Raw genomic sequence first — 18,630 nt, forward strand, 5'->3', positions numbered from 1 at the left:
ATGTTGGGAATTCAGGTGGTCGAGGTGTTCAGGGTTGCCGTTGGATTTGGGAACTACAAAAGTGTAATCTACCTTCCTGTAGAGTTCCGTGATGTATGTATGTATATAGGGATAGGAGAGAGAGAGGAGAACCCATGGGAAGCCCATTGGTTTGCTGGAAAAGTTTATCTGACCAGGTAAAGTAGGTTGAACTGATGCAGGAGTTGATGAGGCGGATTTTACTATCGACGCTGAGGCGGGTGTCTAGGTCGGGGTGGAAGTCTTGGTATATTCTTCGAATGAAGAATGAAGAATCACGACTTGCTCTCTGGGAACATTGGTGAAAAGGTCAAGGACATTATAACTGATTAGTTTGCCTGATCTTGGTGCAGAATTTGGCAGAGTTGGCAATGAAGGATGAGGCTGATTTACCTAGGCAGACGAGGATTTGGGCAATGTGCTGAGCGATGTTGTAGTGGGCAGTGTTTCTAGAGCAGATTAGTAGTCGTGCTTTGATGGGGTCTTTGTGTACTTTGATGGTGGCGATGACGTAGGGTAGTGATGGACGAGGAACTGTGAGCTGCTTGTGAAGAATGGGGCCGATCTCGTTGACTGAGCTCATTGTGTTGACTGAGCCCGTCCTCTTAGACCTAAAAAAATGCTTCTGCTTCAACAGTTTTGCAACTGAATCTGCAAAACAATACACCGACATGTTTGCGGTCTCGGTGTATTCTTTGACTCTGCTTTCAGCATGGATCCCCATGTTAGTCATGTCTGCCACCAATCATATTTCCATCTGTGGAATATTGATATGATCCGTTGATACTTTGAGGTAAAATGTGAACTGGCTATAGTTCAAGTACTATTGCAACTCGTTGCTGTCTGACATGCCAACGGGTTACAGAGGTAAAAAATTCAATCGCACGATTGATCTGTCAAACTAAAAGGACTGAACACATCTTCCTAGCCCTCAAACTCTACACTCGCCTGCAGCTTGCTTCAGAATCTACAACAAAATCCTGTTCCTTGTTTTCAAGTGTTCAACAAAGGACTACCTCCAAAATACCTCTCGGATCTCTGACACCATTTCGCCAATCTAGATTAATCTGGAGTCTAACAAAAGGGTCCAATGAAAACACAAAGAAATCTATCGCAAGTGTACTCCAATTTGAGATATGACTAGCTGTTTGGGTAAAACATGCCAACACCTAAACTATTGTGTGAAACGTATGCATAGATCGCTTTTTGTGTCCCATCGGGAGGAAAAAGAGGAAGTAATTATAATGATAACTAGATATTTCTATTGCGCTTGTATCCAGTAGAGGAAATGCTCAGATGCGCTATTTTTAGAGCGTGCACAAAAAACTGCAAGAGTATAGCACTCTGTTTTTGATGGATCTGATCTCACGTGGAAGGCTGTTCCAGAGAAAAAAAAGGCTGCTCTGGAGAAGCTGCAGTCGCCAAAGCGTGTTTTGCTGGGTTTGAAACTCAAAGAAAATGATGTCCTCCTCGTCTCATGGCTCTGGGTGGCGCATACTGATTAATGTGGTCTTGTGTATAGGGTGGTGCCAGTCCTTGCGTGCCCTTGAACACTAGTATCACAATCCTGTACTTGATCCTCTCTGTGATCTTGGAGTCAGTGTAAATTCTTTAAGACTGGACTAATAAGCTGATCTCTCCTTGTCCTGGTGATCAGCATTTTGACATTGTCGAAACCTTATGATTAGGTGTTTCAGGATACCGTGCAACAATGCATTGTAGTAATCCAGGGGTGCCGTTTTACAGACTTTTGAATTCTGCACTTAGAGATGAGTAAAAGATAAGAACTGAAGTTGCATGCTTTGTCACTTGAATGAATAGCACACTCTCCTATCATGAGGCCTGGAAGGTTTAACTTGGTTGTGACAGACTTAGAACAGATGATGATAAGTTCAGTCTTGTCACTGTTCAACTTGAGAAAGTTTGTGGTCATCCATACATTGATACCTTCCACGCGTAGCATCATGCGATTGAAAGCATGCTGGACTGATGGTGATGGTTTAAATGCTAGAAAGGTACCATCAGCGAAAAAGTGAAGTGAGAGATGATGCATCCTTTCAATGTCTCCAAGAGGGGTGTGAATTTACGGAGTTTTGTTTTACATGGCACTCAGCAAATATTCCAGAACTGCCTTTGAAGCTGAATCTATGCTGGAGAGTGTTCATGGGAGTGCACTTGTCAATGGTATTGAACGCTGCGGAGTGGTCGAGTAATCCACTGATTGCGGCATGTCATTTTGTACGCGGACAAGTGCCGTGTTTGTAATATGGTGACACTGATATGCCGACTGTAGAACCTATGTATACTTGTTTCTAATGACATATTCAGTTAGCCTGGCTCTGGCAATCCCCTCAAGGAACTTTGAAGCAAAGGATAAATTCGAGATGGGTCTGTAACTTTGGAAAACATCAGAGCAAATTTCATTGCACTTGGATCAAATAACTGTTAAAACGAATCACCGACCATGTATGTAATCATGGGAACAACTTCATCAACGCACTCCTTCTGAAGCAATATTGGCATAGGGGTTTTGTGGTACTCTTCATAATTACTCGTCTTTGTCAGTGATAGCTTGGACACTGTCAGCGATGTGGTCGTTTTGGGAGACTGATGCTGCTGAAAGTTCAAGATTCTCATGTTCAGTGCTCATTTTGCCCGAGAAGAATTCAGAGAAAGAAGTTGCCGGGTTCACATCTGTATATTCATCCGGAACAGTCTGATGTGTTGACTTGAATGGGAGTTCATTTGAAATCCAATAGGCGTCTTTTTAACCTTGAGCATTCTCGATGATATTGTCAAAACAGTAACTCTTACCTTGTTCATCTAGAGCTGTGACTTCATTGCATGCTGAGGAATACATCTGTTTGTGAATGTTCAGGCCAGTGGATTGCATCTGCATCTCAAGCTTCTGGCGAAATCACTTGACTTTTCCAATTTCTTCATTATACCATGCCTCTATGGCCTGATGGTTACCGTACGGGTAGTTTCTGTCGCATGCCTTGCAACAATATCACAAATGTTCTATTCGTAATGTTCATAAAAACATCATGATCTATGCAATGGTGATTGTAAACAACAGTTTAATCAGGTCAGATTTGAACTCTGACAAATCGACTTTTAGCCTTCCCGAAACAATATTGGTGTCTTGAGCCCTTGGGGACGCTGCAACTGGAAACAGCAATGACTGCCTAGTAATCAGACACAACAGAATGATCCATGCGCGCATTTCTGACGTCCAGTACATTGTTTATCGTGATTACAAAGTATGATTTTTTTTGTTTGGTTCCCCAACATGCTGACTTAATCGTAGGTTTCAAGGAGTTCCACCAAGAATCTCTCGCGCAGTCTTTCCCCCTCCATATGAATGTTGAAATGCCCACAATCTGGGAGAGAGCTGGGAGAGAGCTGAAGTGAGTGATGAAGCATCTGTTATCCTGTTTGTCTCCAGGGACTGAGATTGTTCCTTGGGCCTGTACACACCAGAGATAATCATAGTTTGGTCGTCAGATTGTAACTTGATAGAGAGTGTGCCAAAAGTGTTAGAGAACCCTTAAATGAGTCTTAAATGATATTATGGCAACATCTCCGCCCCTCTGCTTGGTTCTAGGCGCATGGGTACATCTGCATTGTGTGGGTGTCATCTTGAAAAGAAGGCTACCAGTATTCCCTTCCCTCCACCATGACTCTGTGATTGTAAGAACATCAAGTTTGCTGTCCAGAATAAGGTCTGAATGATTCCGTGTCGTCCAAAGTAGGTGCCTGAGTTTTCACCGACCTGGCATTTAAGACACTGAATCTATTTTGCATCGAGTTACTGTGTGGACTTGACAAAAATCGGTAACGCTCCTGTCTCGAAAAGGAAAGACGGCGAAGTCGAGTTGGTGCTCACCAGAGCGTCAAAAGTACCTATAGAGACCTGCTGTCTCTGTTTTCACTTCAAGATTCTCTGATCATCAACACAGTGCTGCCAATGCCGCATACCCTGATCTACCATACAGTGTTGTCACTAATAGATACTTACAGTGTTGTCACTACTAGATACTTACACTGTTGCCACTACTCAACACTTACAGTGTTTTCACTACTAGATACTTACAGTGTTGTCACTATTAGATACTTACAGTGCTGTCACCAATAGATACTTACACTGTTGCCACTACTCATCACTTACAGTGTTGTCACTACTAGATACTTACAGTGTTGTCACTACTAGATACTTACAGTGTTGTGAGTACTAGATACGTACAGTGCTGTCACCACTAGATGCTTATAGTGTTTTAATTACTAGACACTTACAGTGTTGTCACTACTAGATACTTACAGTGCTGCCACTACTAGATACTTACAGTGCTGTCACCAATAGATACTTACAGCGTTGTCACTATTAGATACTTACAGTGGTGTCACTACTAGATACGCACAGTGGTGCCACTACTAGACACTTTACAGTGTTGTCACTAACCGATAATTACAGTGTTGTCAGTACCAGACACTCACGGTGTTGTCACTGCTAGATAGTTACAGTGTTGTCACTACCAGATATGTGCAGTGCTGCCACTAATAGACACTTACAGCGTTTCCACGACTAGATACTTATAGTGTTGTGAGTACTAGACACTTACAGTGCTGTCACTACCAGATATGTACAGTGTTGCCACAACTAGACACTTACAGTGCTGTCACTACTAGATACTTACAGTGTTGTCACTACTAGTTACTTACAGTGCTGTCACTGCTAGATACTTACAGTGTTGTCACTACTAAGTACTTATAGTGTTGCCACTACTAGATACTTACAGTGCTGTCAGTACTAGATACTTATAGTGTTGTCACTACTAGATACTTACAGTATTGTCACTACTAGATACTTACAGTGCTGTCAGTACTAGATACTTATAGTGTTGTCACTACTAGATACTTAAAGTGCTGTCACCAATAGATACTTACACTGTTGCCACTACTCATCACTTACAGTGTTGTCACTACTAGATACTTACAGTGTTGTCACTACTAGATACTTACAGTGTTGTGAGTACTAGATACGTACAGTGCTGTCACCACTAGATGCTTATAGTGTTTTAATTACTAGACACTTACAGTGTTGTCACTACTAGATACTTACAGTGCTGCCACTACTAGATACTTACAGTGCTGTCACCAATAGATACTTACAGCGTTGTCACTATTAGATACTTACAGTGGTGTCACTACTAGATACGCACAGTGGTGCCACTACTAGACACTTTACAGTGTTGTCACTAACCGATAATTACAGTGTTGTCAGTACCAGACACTCACGGTGTTGTCACTGCTAGATAGTTACAGTGTTGTCACTACCAGATATGTGCAGTGCTGCCACTAATAGACACTTACAGCGTTTCCACGACTAGATACTTATAGTGTTGTGAGTACTAGACACTTACAGTGCTGTCACTACCAGATATGTACAGTGTTGCCACAACTAGACACTTACAGTGCTGTCACTACTAGATACTTACAGTGTTGTCACTACTAGTTACTTACAGTGCTGTCACTGCTAGATACTTACAGTGTTGTCACTACTAAGTACTTATAGTGTTGCCACTACTAGATACTTACAGTGCTGTCAGTACTAGATACTTATAGTGTTGTCACTACTAGATACTTACAGTATTGTCACTACTAGATACTTACAGTGCTGTCAGTACTAGATACTTATAGTGTTGTCACTACTAGATACTTAAAGTGGTGTCACTACTCGATACGTACAGTGCTGTCACCAATAGATGCTTATAGTGTTTTAATTACTAGATACTTACAGTGTTGTCACTAACAGATAATTACAGTGTTGTCACTTCCAGACACTCACAGTGTTGTCACTGCTAGATAGTTACAGTGTTGTCACTACCAGATATGTGCAGTGCTGCCACTAATAGACACTTACAGTGTTTCCACTACTAGATACTTATAGTGTTGTGAGTACTAGATACTTACAGTGCTGTCACTACCAGGTATGTACAGGGTTGCCACCACTAGACACTTACAGTGTTGTCACTACTAGATACTTACAGTGTTGTCACTACTAGGTACTTACAGTGTTGTCACTACTAGACACTTACAGTGGTGTCACCACTAGATACGTACAGTGCTGTCACCACTAGATGCTTATAGTGTTTTACTTACTAGATACTTACAGTGTTGCCACTATTCAACACTTGCAGTGTTGTCACTACTAGATACCTACAGTGCAGTCACTACTAGATACCTACAATACTGTAACCACTAGATACGTACAGTGTTGTCACTACTAGATACTTACAGTGTTGTCACTACTAGACACTTACAGTGTTATCACCACTAGATACTGACAGTGTTGTCACTACTAGATACTTACAGTGCAGTCACTACTAGGTACTTACAATACTGTAACCACTAGATACGTACAGTGTTGTCACTACTAGATACTTACAATGTTGTCACAACCATACAGTGTTGTCAGTACTAGATGCTCTGATCTTCCATACAGTGTTTCTATTGCTAGATGCTCTCGACTACAACATAGTGATGTCACTGCTATATACTCTGAACTTCAATGCAGCGTTGTCAGTGCTAGATACTTCCATCTTCAATACAGTGTTGTCACTTATAGGATACCCTGATCTTCAAAACACCGTTGTCACTACTAGATACTTACATCTTCAATACAGTGCTGTCACTACTGGTTGCTGTGATCATTAATATAGTAATGTGACTATTAGATACTCTGTTCTTCAATAATGTGCTGTCATTGTGTTTCAGTTCATCATCGCTGGTGCTGTAGGCACCTGCGTGTCCCGTGTAAGGGCGCACAGTCTGCTTTTTTTTGTAAGTATTGTACGTTGTTTGTTTGAATGCACATGGGCATGTCTGTTTTCTTCTTACCTTGTCAAAGTATTTTGACTTTGGGATGACAGATAAATCGCAGTAATTTGAACCAGATATCTATGATTTTCATAACTAATGCCTCTGTTGACCGACAGGTCATGAGCTTGTTTGAATACTGCTATTATTAAACGTTTTCAGCTGTTAAGACGAACCTCTACCACCTCGTCTAATAAGGTGACGTTGTCATTCCAGCGGAATACTTTTCTGACGCTCAGTGTTCTGTGTGCAGCCTTGTTCGGCCCAGCCTGTCTTGCAGTCACGTGCATAGAGGCTGTTCTGGTGAGTTCAAGTATCCGGCAAATAGATCATCTGGTTAAGATCTTATCTGGAAGTCAGAAGTCAGACTGTTCTGTAAGAAAACATCCAATCCCTCCTTGATCCAGTGTGGTGTACCCAAGGATCTATACTCTGTCCGCTTCTTTTCATAGTATACACGACCAATATTGCAGACGTAATAGATAAACATGGCGTTTACCATCATTCGTTTGCAGACGACACCCAACTTCAGATTAATGAAACTCCCAACGACTGTTTTATGGATATGAAGTCAGGGATTGCAAATAACATGCTAAAGTTAAGCGATGACAAAACTGAAGTTATGGTTGTCAGATCCATGCAAATTCAAAACTTTATTTACCAGCAGTACAGATTTGGTTGTAGATGCAGAAATACAACCAGTGGACTCCATTAGAGACCTCGGATTTACACTTAACTCACAACACTGGCGATGGACACCCATGTTAATCAACGCTACAGAATATGCTTTTTTCATCTGAGAGCCATTGGCAGAATACGTCGTCTTGATGCAGCACACGGGCTAGTCAAGTGACGCGTTATATCAAGACTTGACTGTTGCAAATAGCACCCTTTGAAGTGTTGCTCAGAAGCTTCTTCACAATTACAAAATGTTCAGAATACAGCCTCTCGAATTATTAGCAGAACCTTTAAGCGCTCTGACATAAAAGAGAAATGAGAAACCTGCACTGACTTCCTGTTACTTCAAGAACTGACTTGACCCTAAATACTCCAGAAAAGAAAAGAAAAAGAAAGCTCCGTTCTTGGTATCGGAATCCATTCTATGTGTCTCGTTTCAAACTGCAAATTTTGGAAGGAAATCCTTTGCCTGTTTCGCGCCTCCACTTTAGAACTGTCTCCCAATCACCATTAAATTAGCAGTTGACTTTAAATTCTTCTGACAACACCGAAGTTGGGCACAGAGTCACGACGATATTACATATTTTTCATGATGTTACAATATTACTTTCACAGCGTCACGGACTGTATCCTGGGAACTATCGGTCACTGCTAAGTTTACATATACCGTGAATAAAACTTAAGCGCCAGTATATTTTGCAAAAAAATAGGCTAGCACATAGGACATCTTTCAGAAAAACGAGCCGTCATAATTTGGTTTAGTACTTTTAGTATTAAAAAGCAGAGCCATAATGGAAATTATCTTTTACTTTCAACAGGTTGCATGCGCTTTTGGAAAACATGCGTTTTGTTTCCTCTACTAGGTTACCTTGTTTTGAAACGTGAAAATCAGAAATGAGTGTTATGTGGTCACAACATTGTCACTTTTAACAAGTGAAACCTGAATTTAATAGTTTTGTACGAGCACAACAGGAATAGTTATTTTGATTTACAAAGCAGTGCCATCATATATATAACAATATTTCTTATAATTGTACATACAAACGATTATGACATCCCTAAACCAGTTACCAGATGAACCGTATCTAAACATGGACTGTCGGTGGCTGCTACAACTTACATGTTTTCATGATGGTACAATATTACTTCCACAGTCACGGGCTATATCCTGGCGACTGTCGGTGGCTGCTACAACTTACATGTTTTCATGATGGTACAATATTACTTCCACAGTCACGGGCTTTATCCTGGCGACTGTCGGTGGCTGTTACAACTTACATGTTTTCATGATGGTACAATATTACTTCCACAGTCACTCGCTATATCCTGGCGACTATCGGTGGCTGCTACAACTTACATGTTTTCATGATGGTACAATATTACTTCCACAGTCACGGGCTATATCCTGGCGACTATCGGTGGCTGCTACAACTTACATGTTTTCATGATGGTACAATATTACTTCCACAGTCACGGGCTATATCCTGGCGACTGTCGGTGGCTGCTACAACTTACATGTTTTCATGATGGTACAATATTACTTCCACAGTCACTCGCTATATCCTGGCGACTGTCGGTGGCTGCTACAACTTACATGTTTTCATGATGGTACAATATTACTTCCACAGTCACTCGCTATATCCTGGCAACTATCGGTGGCTGCTACAACTTACATGTTTTCATGATGGTACAATATTACTTCCACAGTCACTCGCTATATCCTGGCGACTATCGGTGGCTGCTACAACTTACATGTTTTCATGATGGTACAATATTACTTCCACAGTCACTCGCTATATCCTGGCGACTATCGGTGGCTGCTACAACTTACATGTTTTCATGATGGTACAATATTACTTCCACAGTCACTCGCTATATCCTGGCGACTATCGGTGGCTGCTACAACTTACATGTTTTCATGATGGTACAATATTACTTCCACAGTCACTCGCTATATCCTGGCGACTATCGGTGGCTGCTACAACTTACATGTTTTCATGATGGTACAATATTACTTCCACAGTCACGGGCTATATCATGGCGACTGTCGGTGGCTGCTACAACTTACATGTTTTCATGATGGTACAATGTCACCTTCACAGCGTCATGGACTATATCCTGGCAACTATCGGTGGCTGCTTCCCTTGCTGGTTGCTTTCCTGTCCCTGTTGGAGATCACGCTGGCCGTCGTCAGTGCTGCAATGTGCTGCTGCTGCTCCCCAGTGCAACTCACCAAGGTACGTCATATCTCAGTGTCACTCACCATGGTACGTTATAGCCCAATGTAGCTCACCAAAGTACGTCGAATCCCAGTGTAACTAACCAAGGTACGCTATATCTTAGTGTAGCTCACCAAAGTACGTTACGTCAAAGTGTCACTCACCAAGGTACGTGATATCTCAGTGTCACTCACTAAGGTACGTCATATCCGGTGTAACTCACCAAAGTACGTCATATCCCAGTATAACTCACCAACGTTCGTCATTTCCAAGTGTAACTCACAAAGGTACGTCATACCTCAATGTCACTCACCAAGGTTTGTTATATCCCGGTGTCGCTCACCAAGGTACATAATATCTCAGTCACTCACCAAGGTACGTCATATCCTGTGTCAGTCACCAAGGTACGTCATATCTCAGTGTCACTCACCAAGGTACGTCATATCCAGTGCAGCGCACCAAAGTACGTCATATCCCAGTATAACTCACCAACGTTCGTTATATCCCAGTGTTGCTCACCAAAGTACGTTATATCCTGTGTCAGTCACCAAGGTATGTCATGCCTTTGTGTAAGTCACCAAGGTACGACATATCCCAGTTTAGCGAACCAAAGTACGTCATATGTCAGTGTTACTCACCACGATACGTCATATCCAAGTGTAGCTCACCAGAGTACGTCGTATCGCAGTGTAACTCACCAAAGTACGTCATATCCAAGTGTCACTCACCATGTACGTTAAATCACAGTGTCACTCACCAAGGTACATAATATCTCAGTCACTCACAAAGGTACGTCATATCCTGTGTCAGTAACCAAGTTACGTCATATCTCAATGTCACGCACCAAGGTTTGTTATATCCCAGTGTAGCTCACCAAACTACGTCATATCTCAGTGTCACTCACAAAGGTACGTCATATCCCAGTGTAACTAACTAAAGTACGTCATATACCAGTGTAACTCACCAAGGTACGTCATGTCTTAGTGTAGCTCACCAAGGTACGTGTTACGAGAGTGTATTTTCTGTAAGTTGTATTGTTAATTAAGTAATAATCATTGTTGCGTCACAACGTTTAGTGTTTTGAATGATAATTATATTGGTCACATTTGATATACAAAAATGTTCAGCACTTTTAATGTTTCGGCAGCAGCACATATAACCTCTATTGTGAATCTCTGTGTTTTGGTTTGTATCTCGCCCTTTATTTGCTAAATATAAATATACTGAAAGTATCTCAGTGTTATATATTTTGCCGGTTCTGAGGGGATTTCTCACACCTTTTGTCAGGGCAATTTTCAACCGTAACATACGTCATATCTCAGTGTCACTCACCAAAGTACGCCATATATCGGTGTAACTTAGTGTAACTCACGTAAGTACGTTATATCCAACTGTTACATATTTTGCCGGCTCTGAGGGGATCTCTCATGCCTTTTGTAACGGAAATTTCTAACCGTAACATACGTCATATATCAGTGTCACTCTCCAAGATACATCATATCCCAGTGTAGGGAACCAAAGTACGTCATATCCCAGTGGCACTCACCACAGTACGTCATATCCCAGTGTAATTCACCAAGGTGCGTTATATCCAAGTGTCAGTCACCAGTTGCAAGGTACGTGGGAAGGAATACAGAGAAAGGGACAGCAACGTATGCGTAAAATGATGGCGACGACACAGCACAGGTTAATGAATAAACAACTTTCTCGCCACTTGTGCAAGTGCCTCTCGAAAATATGGCTGTCCCTCTCTCAGCACTCCTTCCTCGTAAAAAGGTGAATTGTGTCAATATTTTAATGATAGTTTGTTAAACCTTTTTTTTATGATTAGGACAAAATTTCTGTAAAATAATCACAGAGTTGGTATGCTGTTTTGATAATGATAAACGTTTCACTGAATATGCTTTGTTTGTTACTTTTCGTGTTAGATTGCAATTCATCGGTTCGCTTATGAGCATAACGGACTGTGATCGATATATAGGTACAGTTTTAGGTACACGTGCTGTTGGTAAGGGACTCTTGACGTCAGCATTACGCTATATTGAGTTTCTGACTGTTTTAGTTACGCTTGCTGTTGTTACGATTAATGACTTGCCCTGACAAAAGGTGTAAGAATTCCACTCGGAACCAGCAAAATATAACACAGTCAAGTCTAAAATATTCAATAAAAAGTAGTGAGCAAACACGATGCAATGATTCACAACAGAGATTTCTAGTACAATGCACCTGAGTCAAGTCTGAAGTAATGTGTCACAGATATAATATCAACTTACTAAAGTCTTGGTTTTCAGTGAGAAACAGTTCTACTAAATTTTTCACACTAAGTGATCTTGAATGTAGGTCGATGCTGATAATGAGACGAGAAGGCAGACAAATGCAGATAGGCCGAATGATGACACAACTGTATTACTCTGAGTGTACAATTCGTGTTTGTGTGTGTGTGTCAGCAAAACAACCAGCCTTATATGTACACAGTCACTGATTCTTGAGCATTCCAGCAAAGTATCGAAGCATCGCGATCGAGCTCGTGCTTACCAACAGTCAAAACGCACCAAAAGAAGGCAACTCTTAAGCGCTACCTTAAAGTCGTGCCGCTAAAACACTATTACCGATGATACTTAATCTGACCCACAACAACCATTTCCCAAAACTCCAAACATTGCGACCCAATAATAATTCTAATAATAATAACGTAATCAATAATAATAATACAAATTACAGAAAATACACTCTCGTAACACTGTTTAGTGGAGAATGCTGACGTAAGCATTAAATGCTATTGAGCTTTTCACTGTTTTAGGTACACGTTCTGTTTGTATGAGACTGATAACATCAGGATGTAACAATACTGAGTGTCTACCTGTTTTAGGTACATGTGCTGTTTGCAGCTCCTTCTAACGGCCCGAGGCCACAGGAAATATTTCGTCTGGACATCAAAGACTCTCCAAGACGTTTTTCAACTCATATGATGCCAGGTCAGGGTCGAATAATAACATCTGACTCACCTGAAGCAGACACAGCTCACCAAGGACCAGCTTATGCGAAGCTGAAAAAGTGGGCCTTGCCGGAGTAGACCCACTATGTGGTGCCAGTATGGCCGCCTGCGTGGTTCAACCTTACTATCTTAAAATATTGACAATGTTTGGCCATAGAATATGTTTCATTAAGAGTAAGATGGTGACAAATTTTCATTTTCAAATGATGGCACTCTGTGTTTTTTTTCTGCCAAAACGACATGTCGCTGAATGAATAAACCAAACACTTTGGCTGACCGATAATATATCAGTGTATTGTGGGAGTCTATCCATGTCACGTCTGTGTCCAACAAGTAGCAGGAGCCTGTTTGTGTCCAGAAGGTAACGGGAGCCTGTTTATGTCCAGCCACCAATGGAAGCTTGTCTGTGTCCAGCAGGTAACTGGAGTCTGTCTGTGTCCAGCAGGTGACGGGAGCCTGTCTGTGTCCAGCAAGTAACGGGTGCACGTCTGTGTCCAGCCATCAAGGGGAGCCTTTCTGTGTCCAGCAAGTAACATGAGTCTTTCTGTGTCCAGTCACTAATGGGAGCCTGTCTGTGTCCAGCAGGTGACGGGAGCCTGTCTGTGTGCAAAAGTTGAGGAGAGCCTGTCTGTGCCTAGCAAGTAACGGGAGCCTGTTTGTGTCCAGCAGGTAACAGAAGCCTGTCTGTGTCCAACAAGTAACGGGATCCTGTCTGTGTCCAGCCACTAATGGGAGCCTGTTTGCGTCCATGCACTAAAGGGAACCTGTCCACTGATGTCGGACACATTGATCCATACACCACATCCAACAAACCGGTTCCTGGTATGCTTACAACAGAGGACTATGGTCGTAGATTATACACACACGTGATACACCCTTTTGTTGGTCAACGCCCTCAGCGGAATGGGATATACCTTTTTCATTTACAAATGTTTACTACAGTATACTACCTACCCAACGTTACTGTCTTGCTGGAAGGGGCCGATTAGTTTCTGTTGAATATAGCTACTATCTGGAAATATACTATGACAGAAAGGAATTGTTTACACCGAGCAGATATGCATAAATTCATCAATTAACTGCTACATAAATTGCCATTGTTGTATGTTATTGAGTGATCATCTTCATTGTCATAGAAGACAACGTAGTTGTTGTGGTGCTCATTAAACAGTCGGTGGCAATAGCTGATAAAGGGAACCATGTACATCCTTCAGATACTGACACACACAACCCTGAAACAAAGAGCCCTGTAATACATGATCCTGTAACAGATAACATGTAAGAAAGAACCCTGTAACATGATAACGTAACACGTGTCCCTCTAACGCATGACTATATACCACATTATCATATAACATATGACCATGAAACAAATGAACCTGTAACACATTACCATGTACCACAGCACACTCTAACACACGAACATGTGCCGTTTGAATTCTGTAACACATGACCCCAGTCACAGAGTTTTGGGAACATCAGTGAGTGGAGTTACGCCGCCTTTAGCAATATTCCAGCAAAATATCGGCGGAGGACACCAGGAACAGGCGTCACACGTTGTAACTGAAATGGGAATATTTAATTTCCTCGGATATCACCATGCATGTGTGGTTTTCAGGGTTAATAATGTCAACTGTTCTGTATAACTTGGGAAATATCGTACACTAAATATTATTGACAAGTCAAAACATCCAAGTTTTGTTTGGAATGACGTCTACACACGTATTAATTGTATAGTAATATCACGTAACAAGAAATGAAAATTGCATCTTATTCTATGTTATGAATGTTGGAAATGACAGCTGATGAAAGCATTCCTTGCAGTTGCAGTTGATCAGATGAAGACTTGTACTGACCAGATTCAGTGCTCAATGGATGTTAACGTGCTGAAAGCAAACATTGAGAAGACGGAAGCCATGTTGGGACGTGCAGTCGGGACAGACAGCAGATATATCAACAATACGTGTTGAAGAGTCTCACGTCCAGGTATCGGACTGTGCAGGGAACCTGGGTATCTTCGAAAATGAGCTCTCAATGGATCATCATGCTAGTCTGAACAGAAATGAATGCCATTTCCATTTGAGAAATATTAGCTATATTGGGCTTCTCTGCACATACTGGACATATTGGCTATATTGGACATCTCTGGACATATTCGACATATTGGCTATCTCTGGACATACTGGACATATTGGCTATATTGGACATCTCTACACATACTGGACATATTGGCTATACTGGACATCTCTGGACATATTGGACATATTGGACATCTCTGGACATATTCGACATATTGGACATCTCTGGACATATTGGACATATTGGACATCTCTGGACATATTCGACATATTGGACATCTCTGGACATACTGGACATATTGGCTATATTGGACATCTCTACACATACTGGACATATTGGCTATACTGGACATCTCTGGACATATTGGACATATTGGACATCTCTGGACATATTCGACATATTGGACATCTCTGGACATACTGGACATATTGGCTATATTGGACATCTCTACACATACTGGACATATTGGCTATACTGGACATCTCTGGACATATTGGACATATTGGACATCTCTGGACATATTGGACATATTGGCTATCTCTGGACATACTGGACATATTGGCTATATTGGACATCTCTACACATACTGGACATATTGGACATATCTGGACATCTCTGGCCATATTGGTTATGTCGGACATCTCTGGACATATTGGACATATTGGCTATCTCTGGACATACTGGACATATTGGCTATATTGGACATCTCCACACATACTGGACATATTGGCTATACTGGACATCTCTGGCCATATTGGACATATTGGACATATTGGACATCTCTGGACATATTGGACATATTGGTTATGTCGGACATCTCTGGACATGCTGGACGTATTCTCTATACTGGACATCTCTGAACATACTGGACGTATTGGACATATTGGACATCTCTGGACATATTGGACATCTCTGGACATACTGGACATATTGGACATACTGGACATATTGAACATCTCTGGACATACTGGACGTATTGGCTATGTCGGACATCTCTGGACATATTGTCTATATCTGGACATCTCTGGACATACTGGACATATTGGACATATTTGGACATCTCTGGACATACTGGACATATTAGACATATCTGGACATCTCTGGACATACTGGACATATTGGTTATACTGGACATCTCTGGACATATTGGACATATTGGACATCTCTGGACATATTGGACATATTGGCTATCTCTGGACATACTGGACATATTGGCTATATTGGACATCTCTACACATACTGGACATATTGGCTATACTGGACATCTCTGGCCATATTGGACATATTGGACATATTGGACATCTCTGGACATATTGGACATATTGGTTATGTCGGACATCTCTGGACATGCTGGACGTATTCTCTATACTGGACATCTCTGAACATACTGGACGTATTGGACATATTGGACATCTCTGGACATATTGGACATCTCTGGACATACTGGACATATTGGACATACTGGACATATTGAACATCTCTGGACATACTGGACGTATTGTCTATGTCGGACATCTCTGGACATATTGTCTATATCTAGACATCTCTGGACATACTGGACATATTGGACATGTCTGGACATCTCTGGACATACTGGACATATTGGACATATCTGGACATCTCTGGACATATTGGACATATTGGCTATGTCGGAAATCACTGGACATGCTGGACGTATTCTCTGTACTGGACATCTCTGGACATATTGGACATATTGGACATCTCTGGACATATTGGACATATTGGCTATCTCTGGACATACTGGACATATTGGCTATATTGGACATCTCTACACATACTGGACATATTGGACATATCTGGACATCTCTGGCCATATTGGTTATGTCGGACATCTCTGGACATATTCGACATATTGGCTATCTCTGGACATACTGGACATATTGGCTATATTGGACATCTCCACACATACTGGACATATTGGCTATACTGGACATCTCTGGCCATATTGGACATATTGGACATATTGGACATATCTGGACATACTGGACATATTAGACATATCTGGACATACTGGACATATTAGACATATCTGGACATACTGGACATACTGGACATATTGGTTATACTGGACATCTCTGGACATATTGGACATATTGGACATCTCTGGACATATTGGACATATTGGCTATCTCTGGACATACTGGACATATTGGCTATATTGGACATCTCTACACATACTGGACATATTGGCTATACTGGACATCTCTGGCCATATTGGACATATTGGACATATTGGACATCTCTGGACATATTGGACATATTGGTTATGTCGGACATCTCTGGACATGCTGGACGTATTCTCTATACTGGACATCTCTGAACATACTGGACGTATTGGACATATTGGACATCTCTGGACATATTGGACATCTCTGGACATACTGGACATATTGGACATACTGGACATATTGAACATCTCTGGACATACTGGACGTATTGTCTATGTCGGACATCTCTGGACATATTGTCTATATCTAGACATCTCTGGACATACTGGACATATTGGACATGTCTGGACATCTCTGGACATACTGGACATATTGGACATATCTGGACATCTCTGGACATATTGGACATATTGGCTATGTCGGAAATCACTGGACATGCTGGACGTATTCTCTGTACTGGACATCTCTGAACATACTGGACGTATTGGACATATTGGACATATTGAACATCTCTGGACATACTGGACGTATTGGACATATTGGACATCTCTGGACATACTGGACATCTCTGGACATACTGGACGTATTGGACATATTGGACATCTCTGAACATACTGGACATCTCTGGACATACTGGACGTATTGGACATATTGGACATCTCTGAACATACTGGACATCTCTGGACATACTGGACGTATTGGACATATTGGACATATTGAACATCTCTGGACATACTGGACGTATTGGCTATGTCGGACATCTCTGGACATATTGTCTATATCTGGACATCTCTGGACATACTGGACATATTGGACATATCTGGACATCTCTGGACATACTGGACATATTGGCTATACTGGACATCTCTGGCCATATTGGACATATTGGACATATTGGACATCTCTGGACATGTTCGACATATTGGCTATCTCTGGACATACTGGACATATTGGCTATATTGGACATCTCTACACATACTGGACATATTGGCTATACTGGACATCTCTGGACATATTCGACATATTGGACATCTCTGGACATACTGGACATATTGGACATCTCTGGACATATTCGACATATTGGACATCTCTGGACATACTGGACATATTGGCTATATTGGACATCTCTACACATACTGGACATATTGGCTATACTGGACATCTCTGGACATTTTGGACATATTGGACATCTCTGGACATATTCGACATATTGGACATCTCTGGACATACTGGACATATTGGCTATATTGGACATCTCTACACATACTGGACATATTGGCTATACTGGACATCTCTGGACATATTGGACAAATTGGACATCTCTGGACATATTGGACATATTGGCTATCTCTGGACATACTGGACATATTGGCTATATTGGACATCTCTACACATACTGGACATATTGGACATATCTGGACATCTCTGGCCATATTGGACATATTGGACATCTCTGGACATATTCGACATATTGGCTATCTCTGGACATACTGGACATATTGGCTATATTGGACATCTCCACACATACTGGACATATTGGCTATACTGGACATCTCTGCACATATTGGACATA

The 18,630-nt window shown here is 41.5% G+C and overlaps 1 protein-coding gene across 2 annotated transcripts in view; it reads left to right on the plus strand.

Annotated features, from left to right (window-relative positions):
• Positions 1-13,904, plus strand: part of LOC137277181 (uncharacterized) — a 36,236-nt gene extending 22,332 nt beyond the window's left edge. For both annotated transcript variants that reach the window (XM_067808942.1, XM_067808889.1), the window contains exons 3-6: positions 6,796-6,861; positions 7,114-7,200; positions 9,678-9,812; positions 12,664-13,904. In XM_067808942.1, the coding sequence (XP_067665043.1) occupies positions 6,796-6,861; positions 7,114-7,200; positions 9,678-9,812; positions 12,664-12,867 (492 nt within the window). In that variant the 3' untranslated portion in view covers positions 12,868-13,904. The remainder of the gene's footprint in view (positions 1-6,795; positions 6,862-7,113; positions 7,201-9,677; positions 9,813-12,663) is intronic.
• Positions 13,905-18,630: the final 4,726 nt, after the last annotated feature.

This window comes from Haliotis asinina, chromosome 1, assembly GCF_037392515.1.
Source record: "Haliotis asinina isolate JCU_RB_2024 chromosome 1, JCU_Hal_asi_v2, whole genome shotgun sequence".
Lineage (NCBI taxonomy): Eukaryota > Metazoa > Mollusca > Gastropoda > Lepetellida > Haliotidae > Haliotis > Haliotis asinina.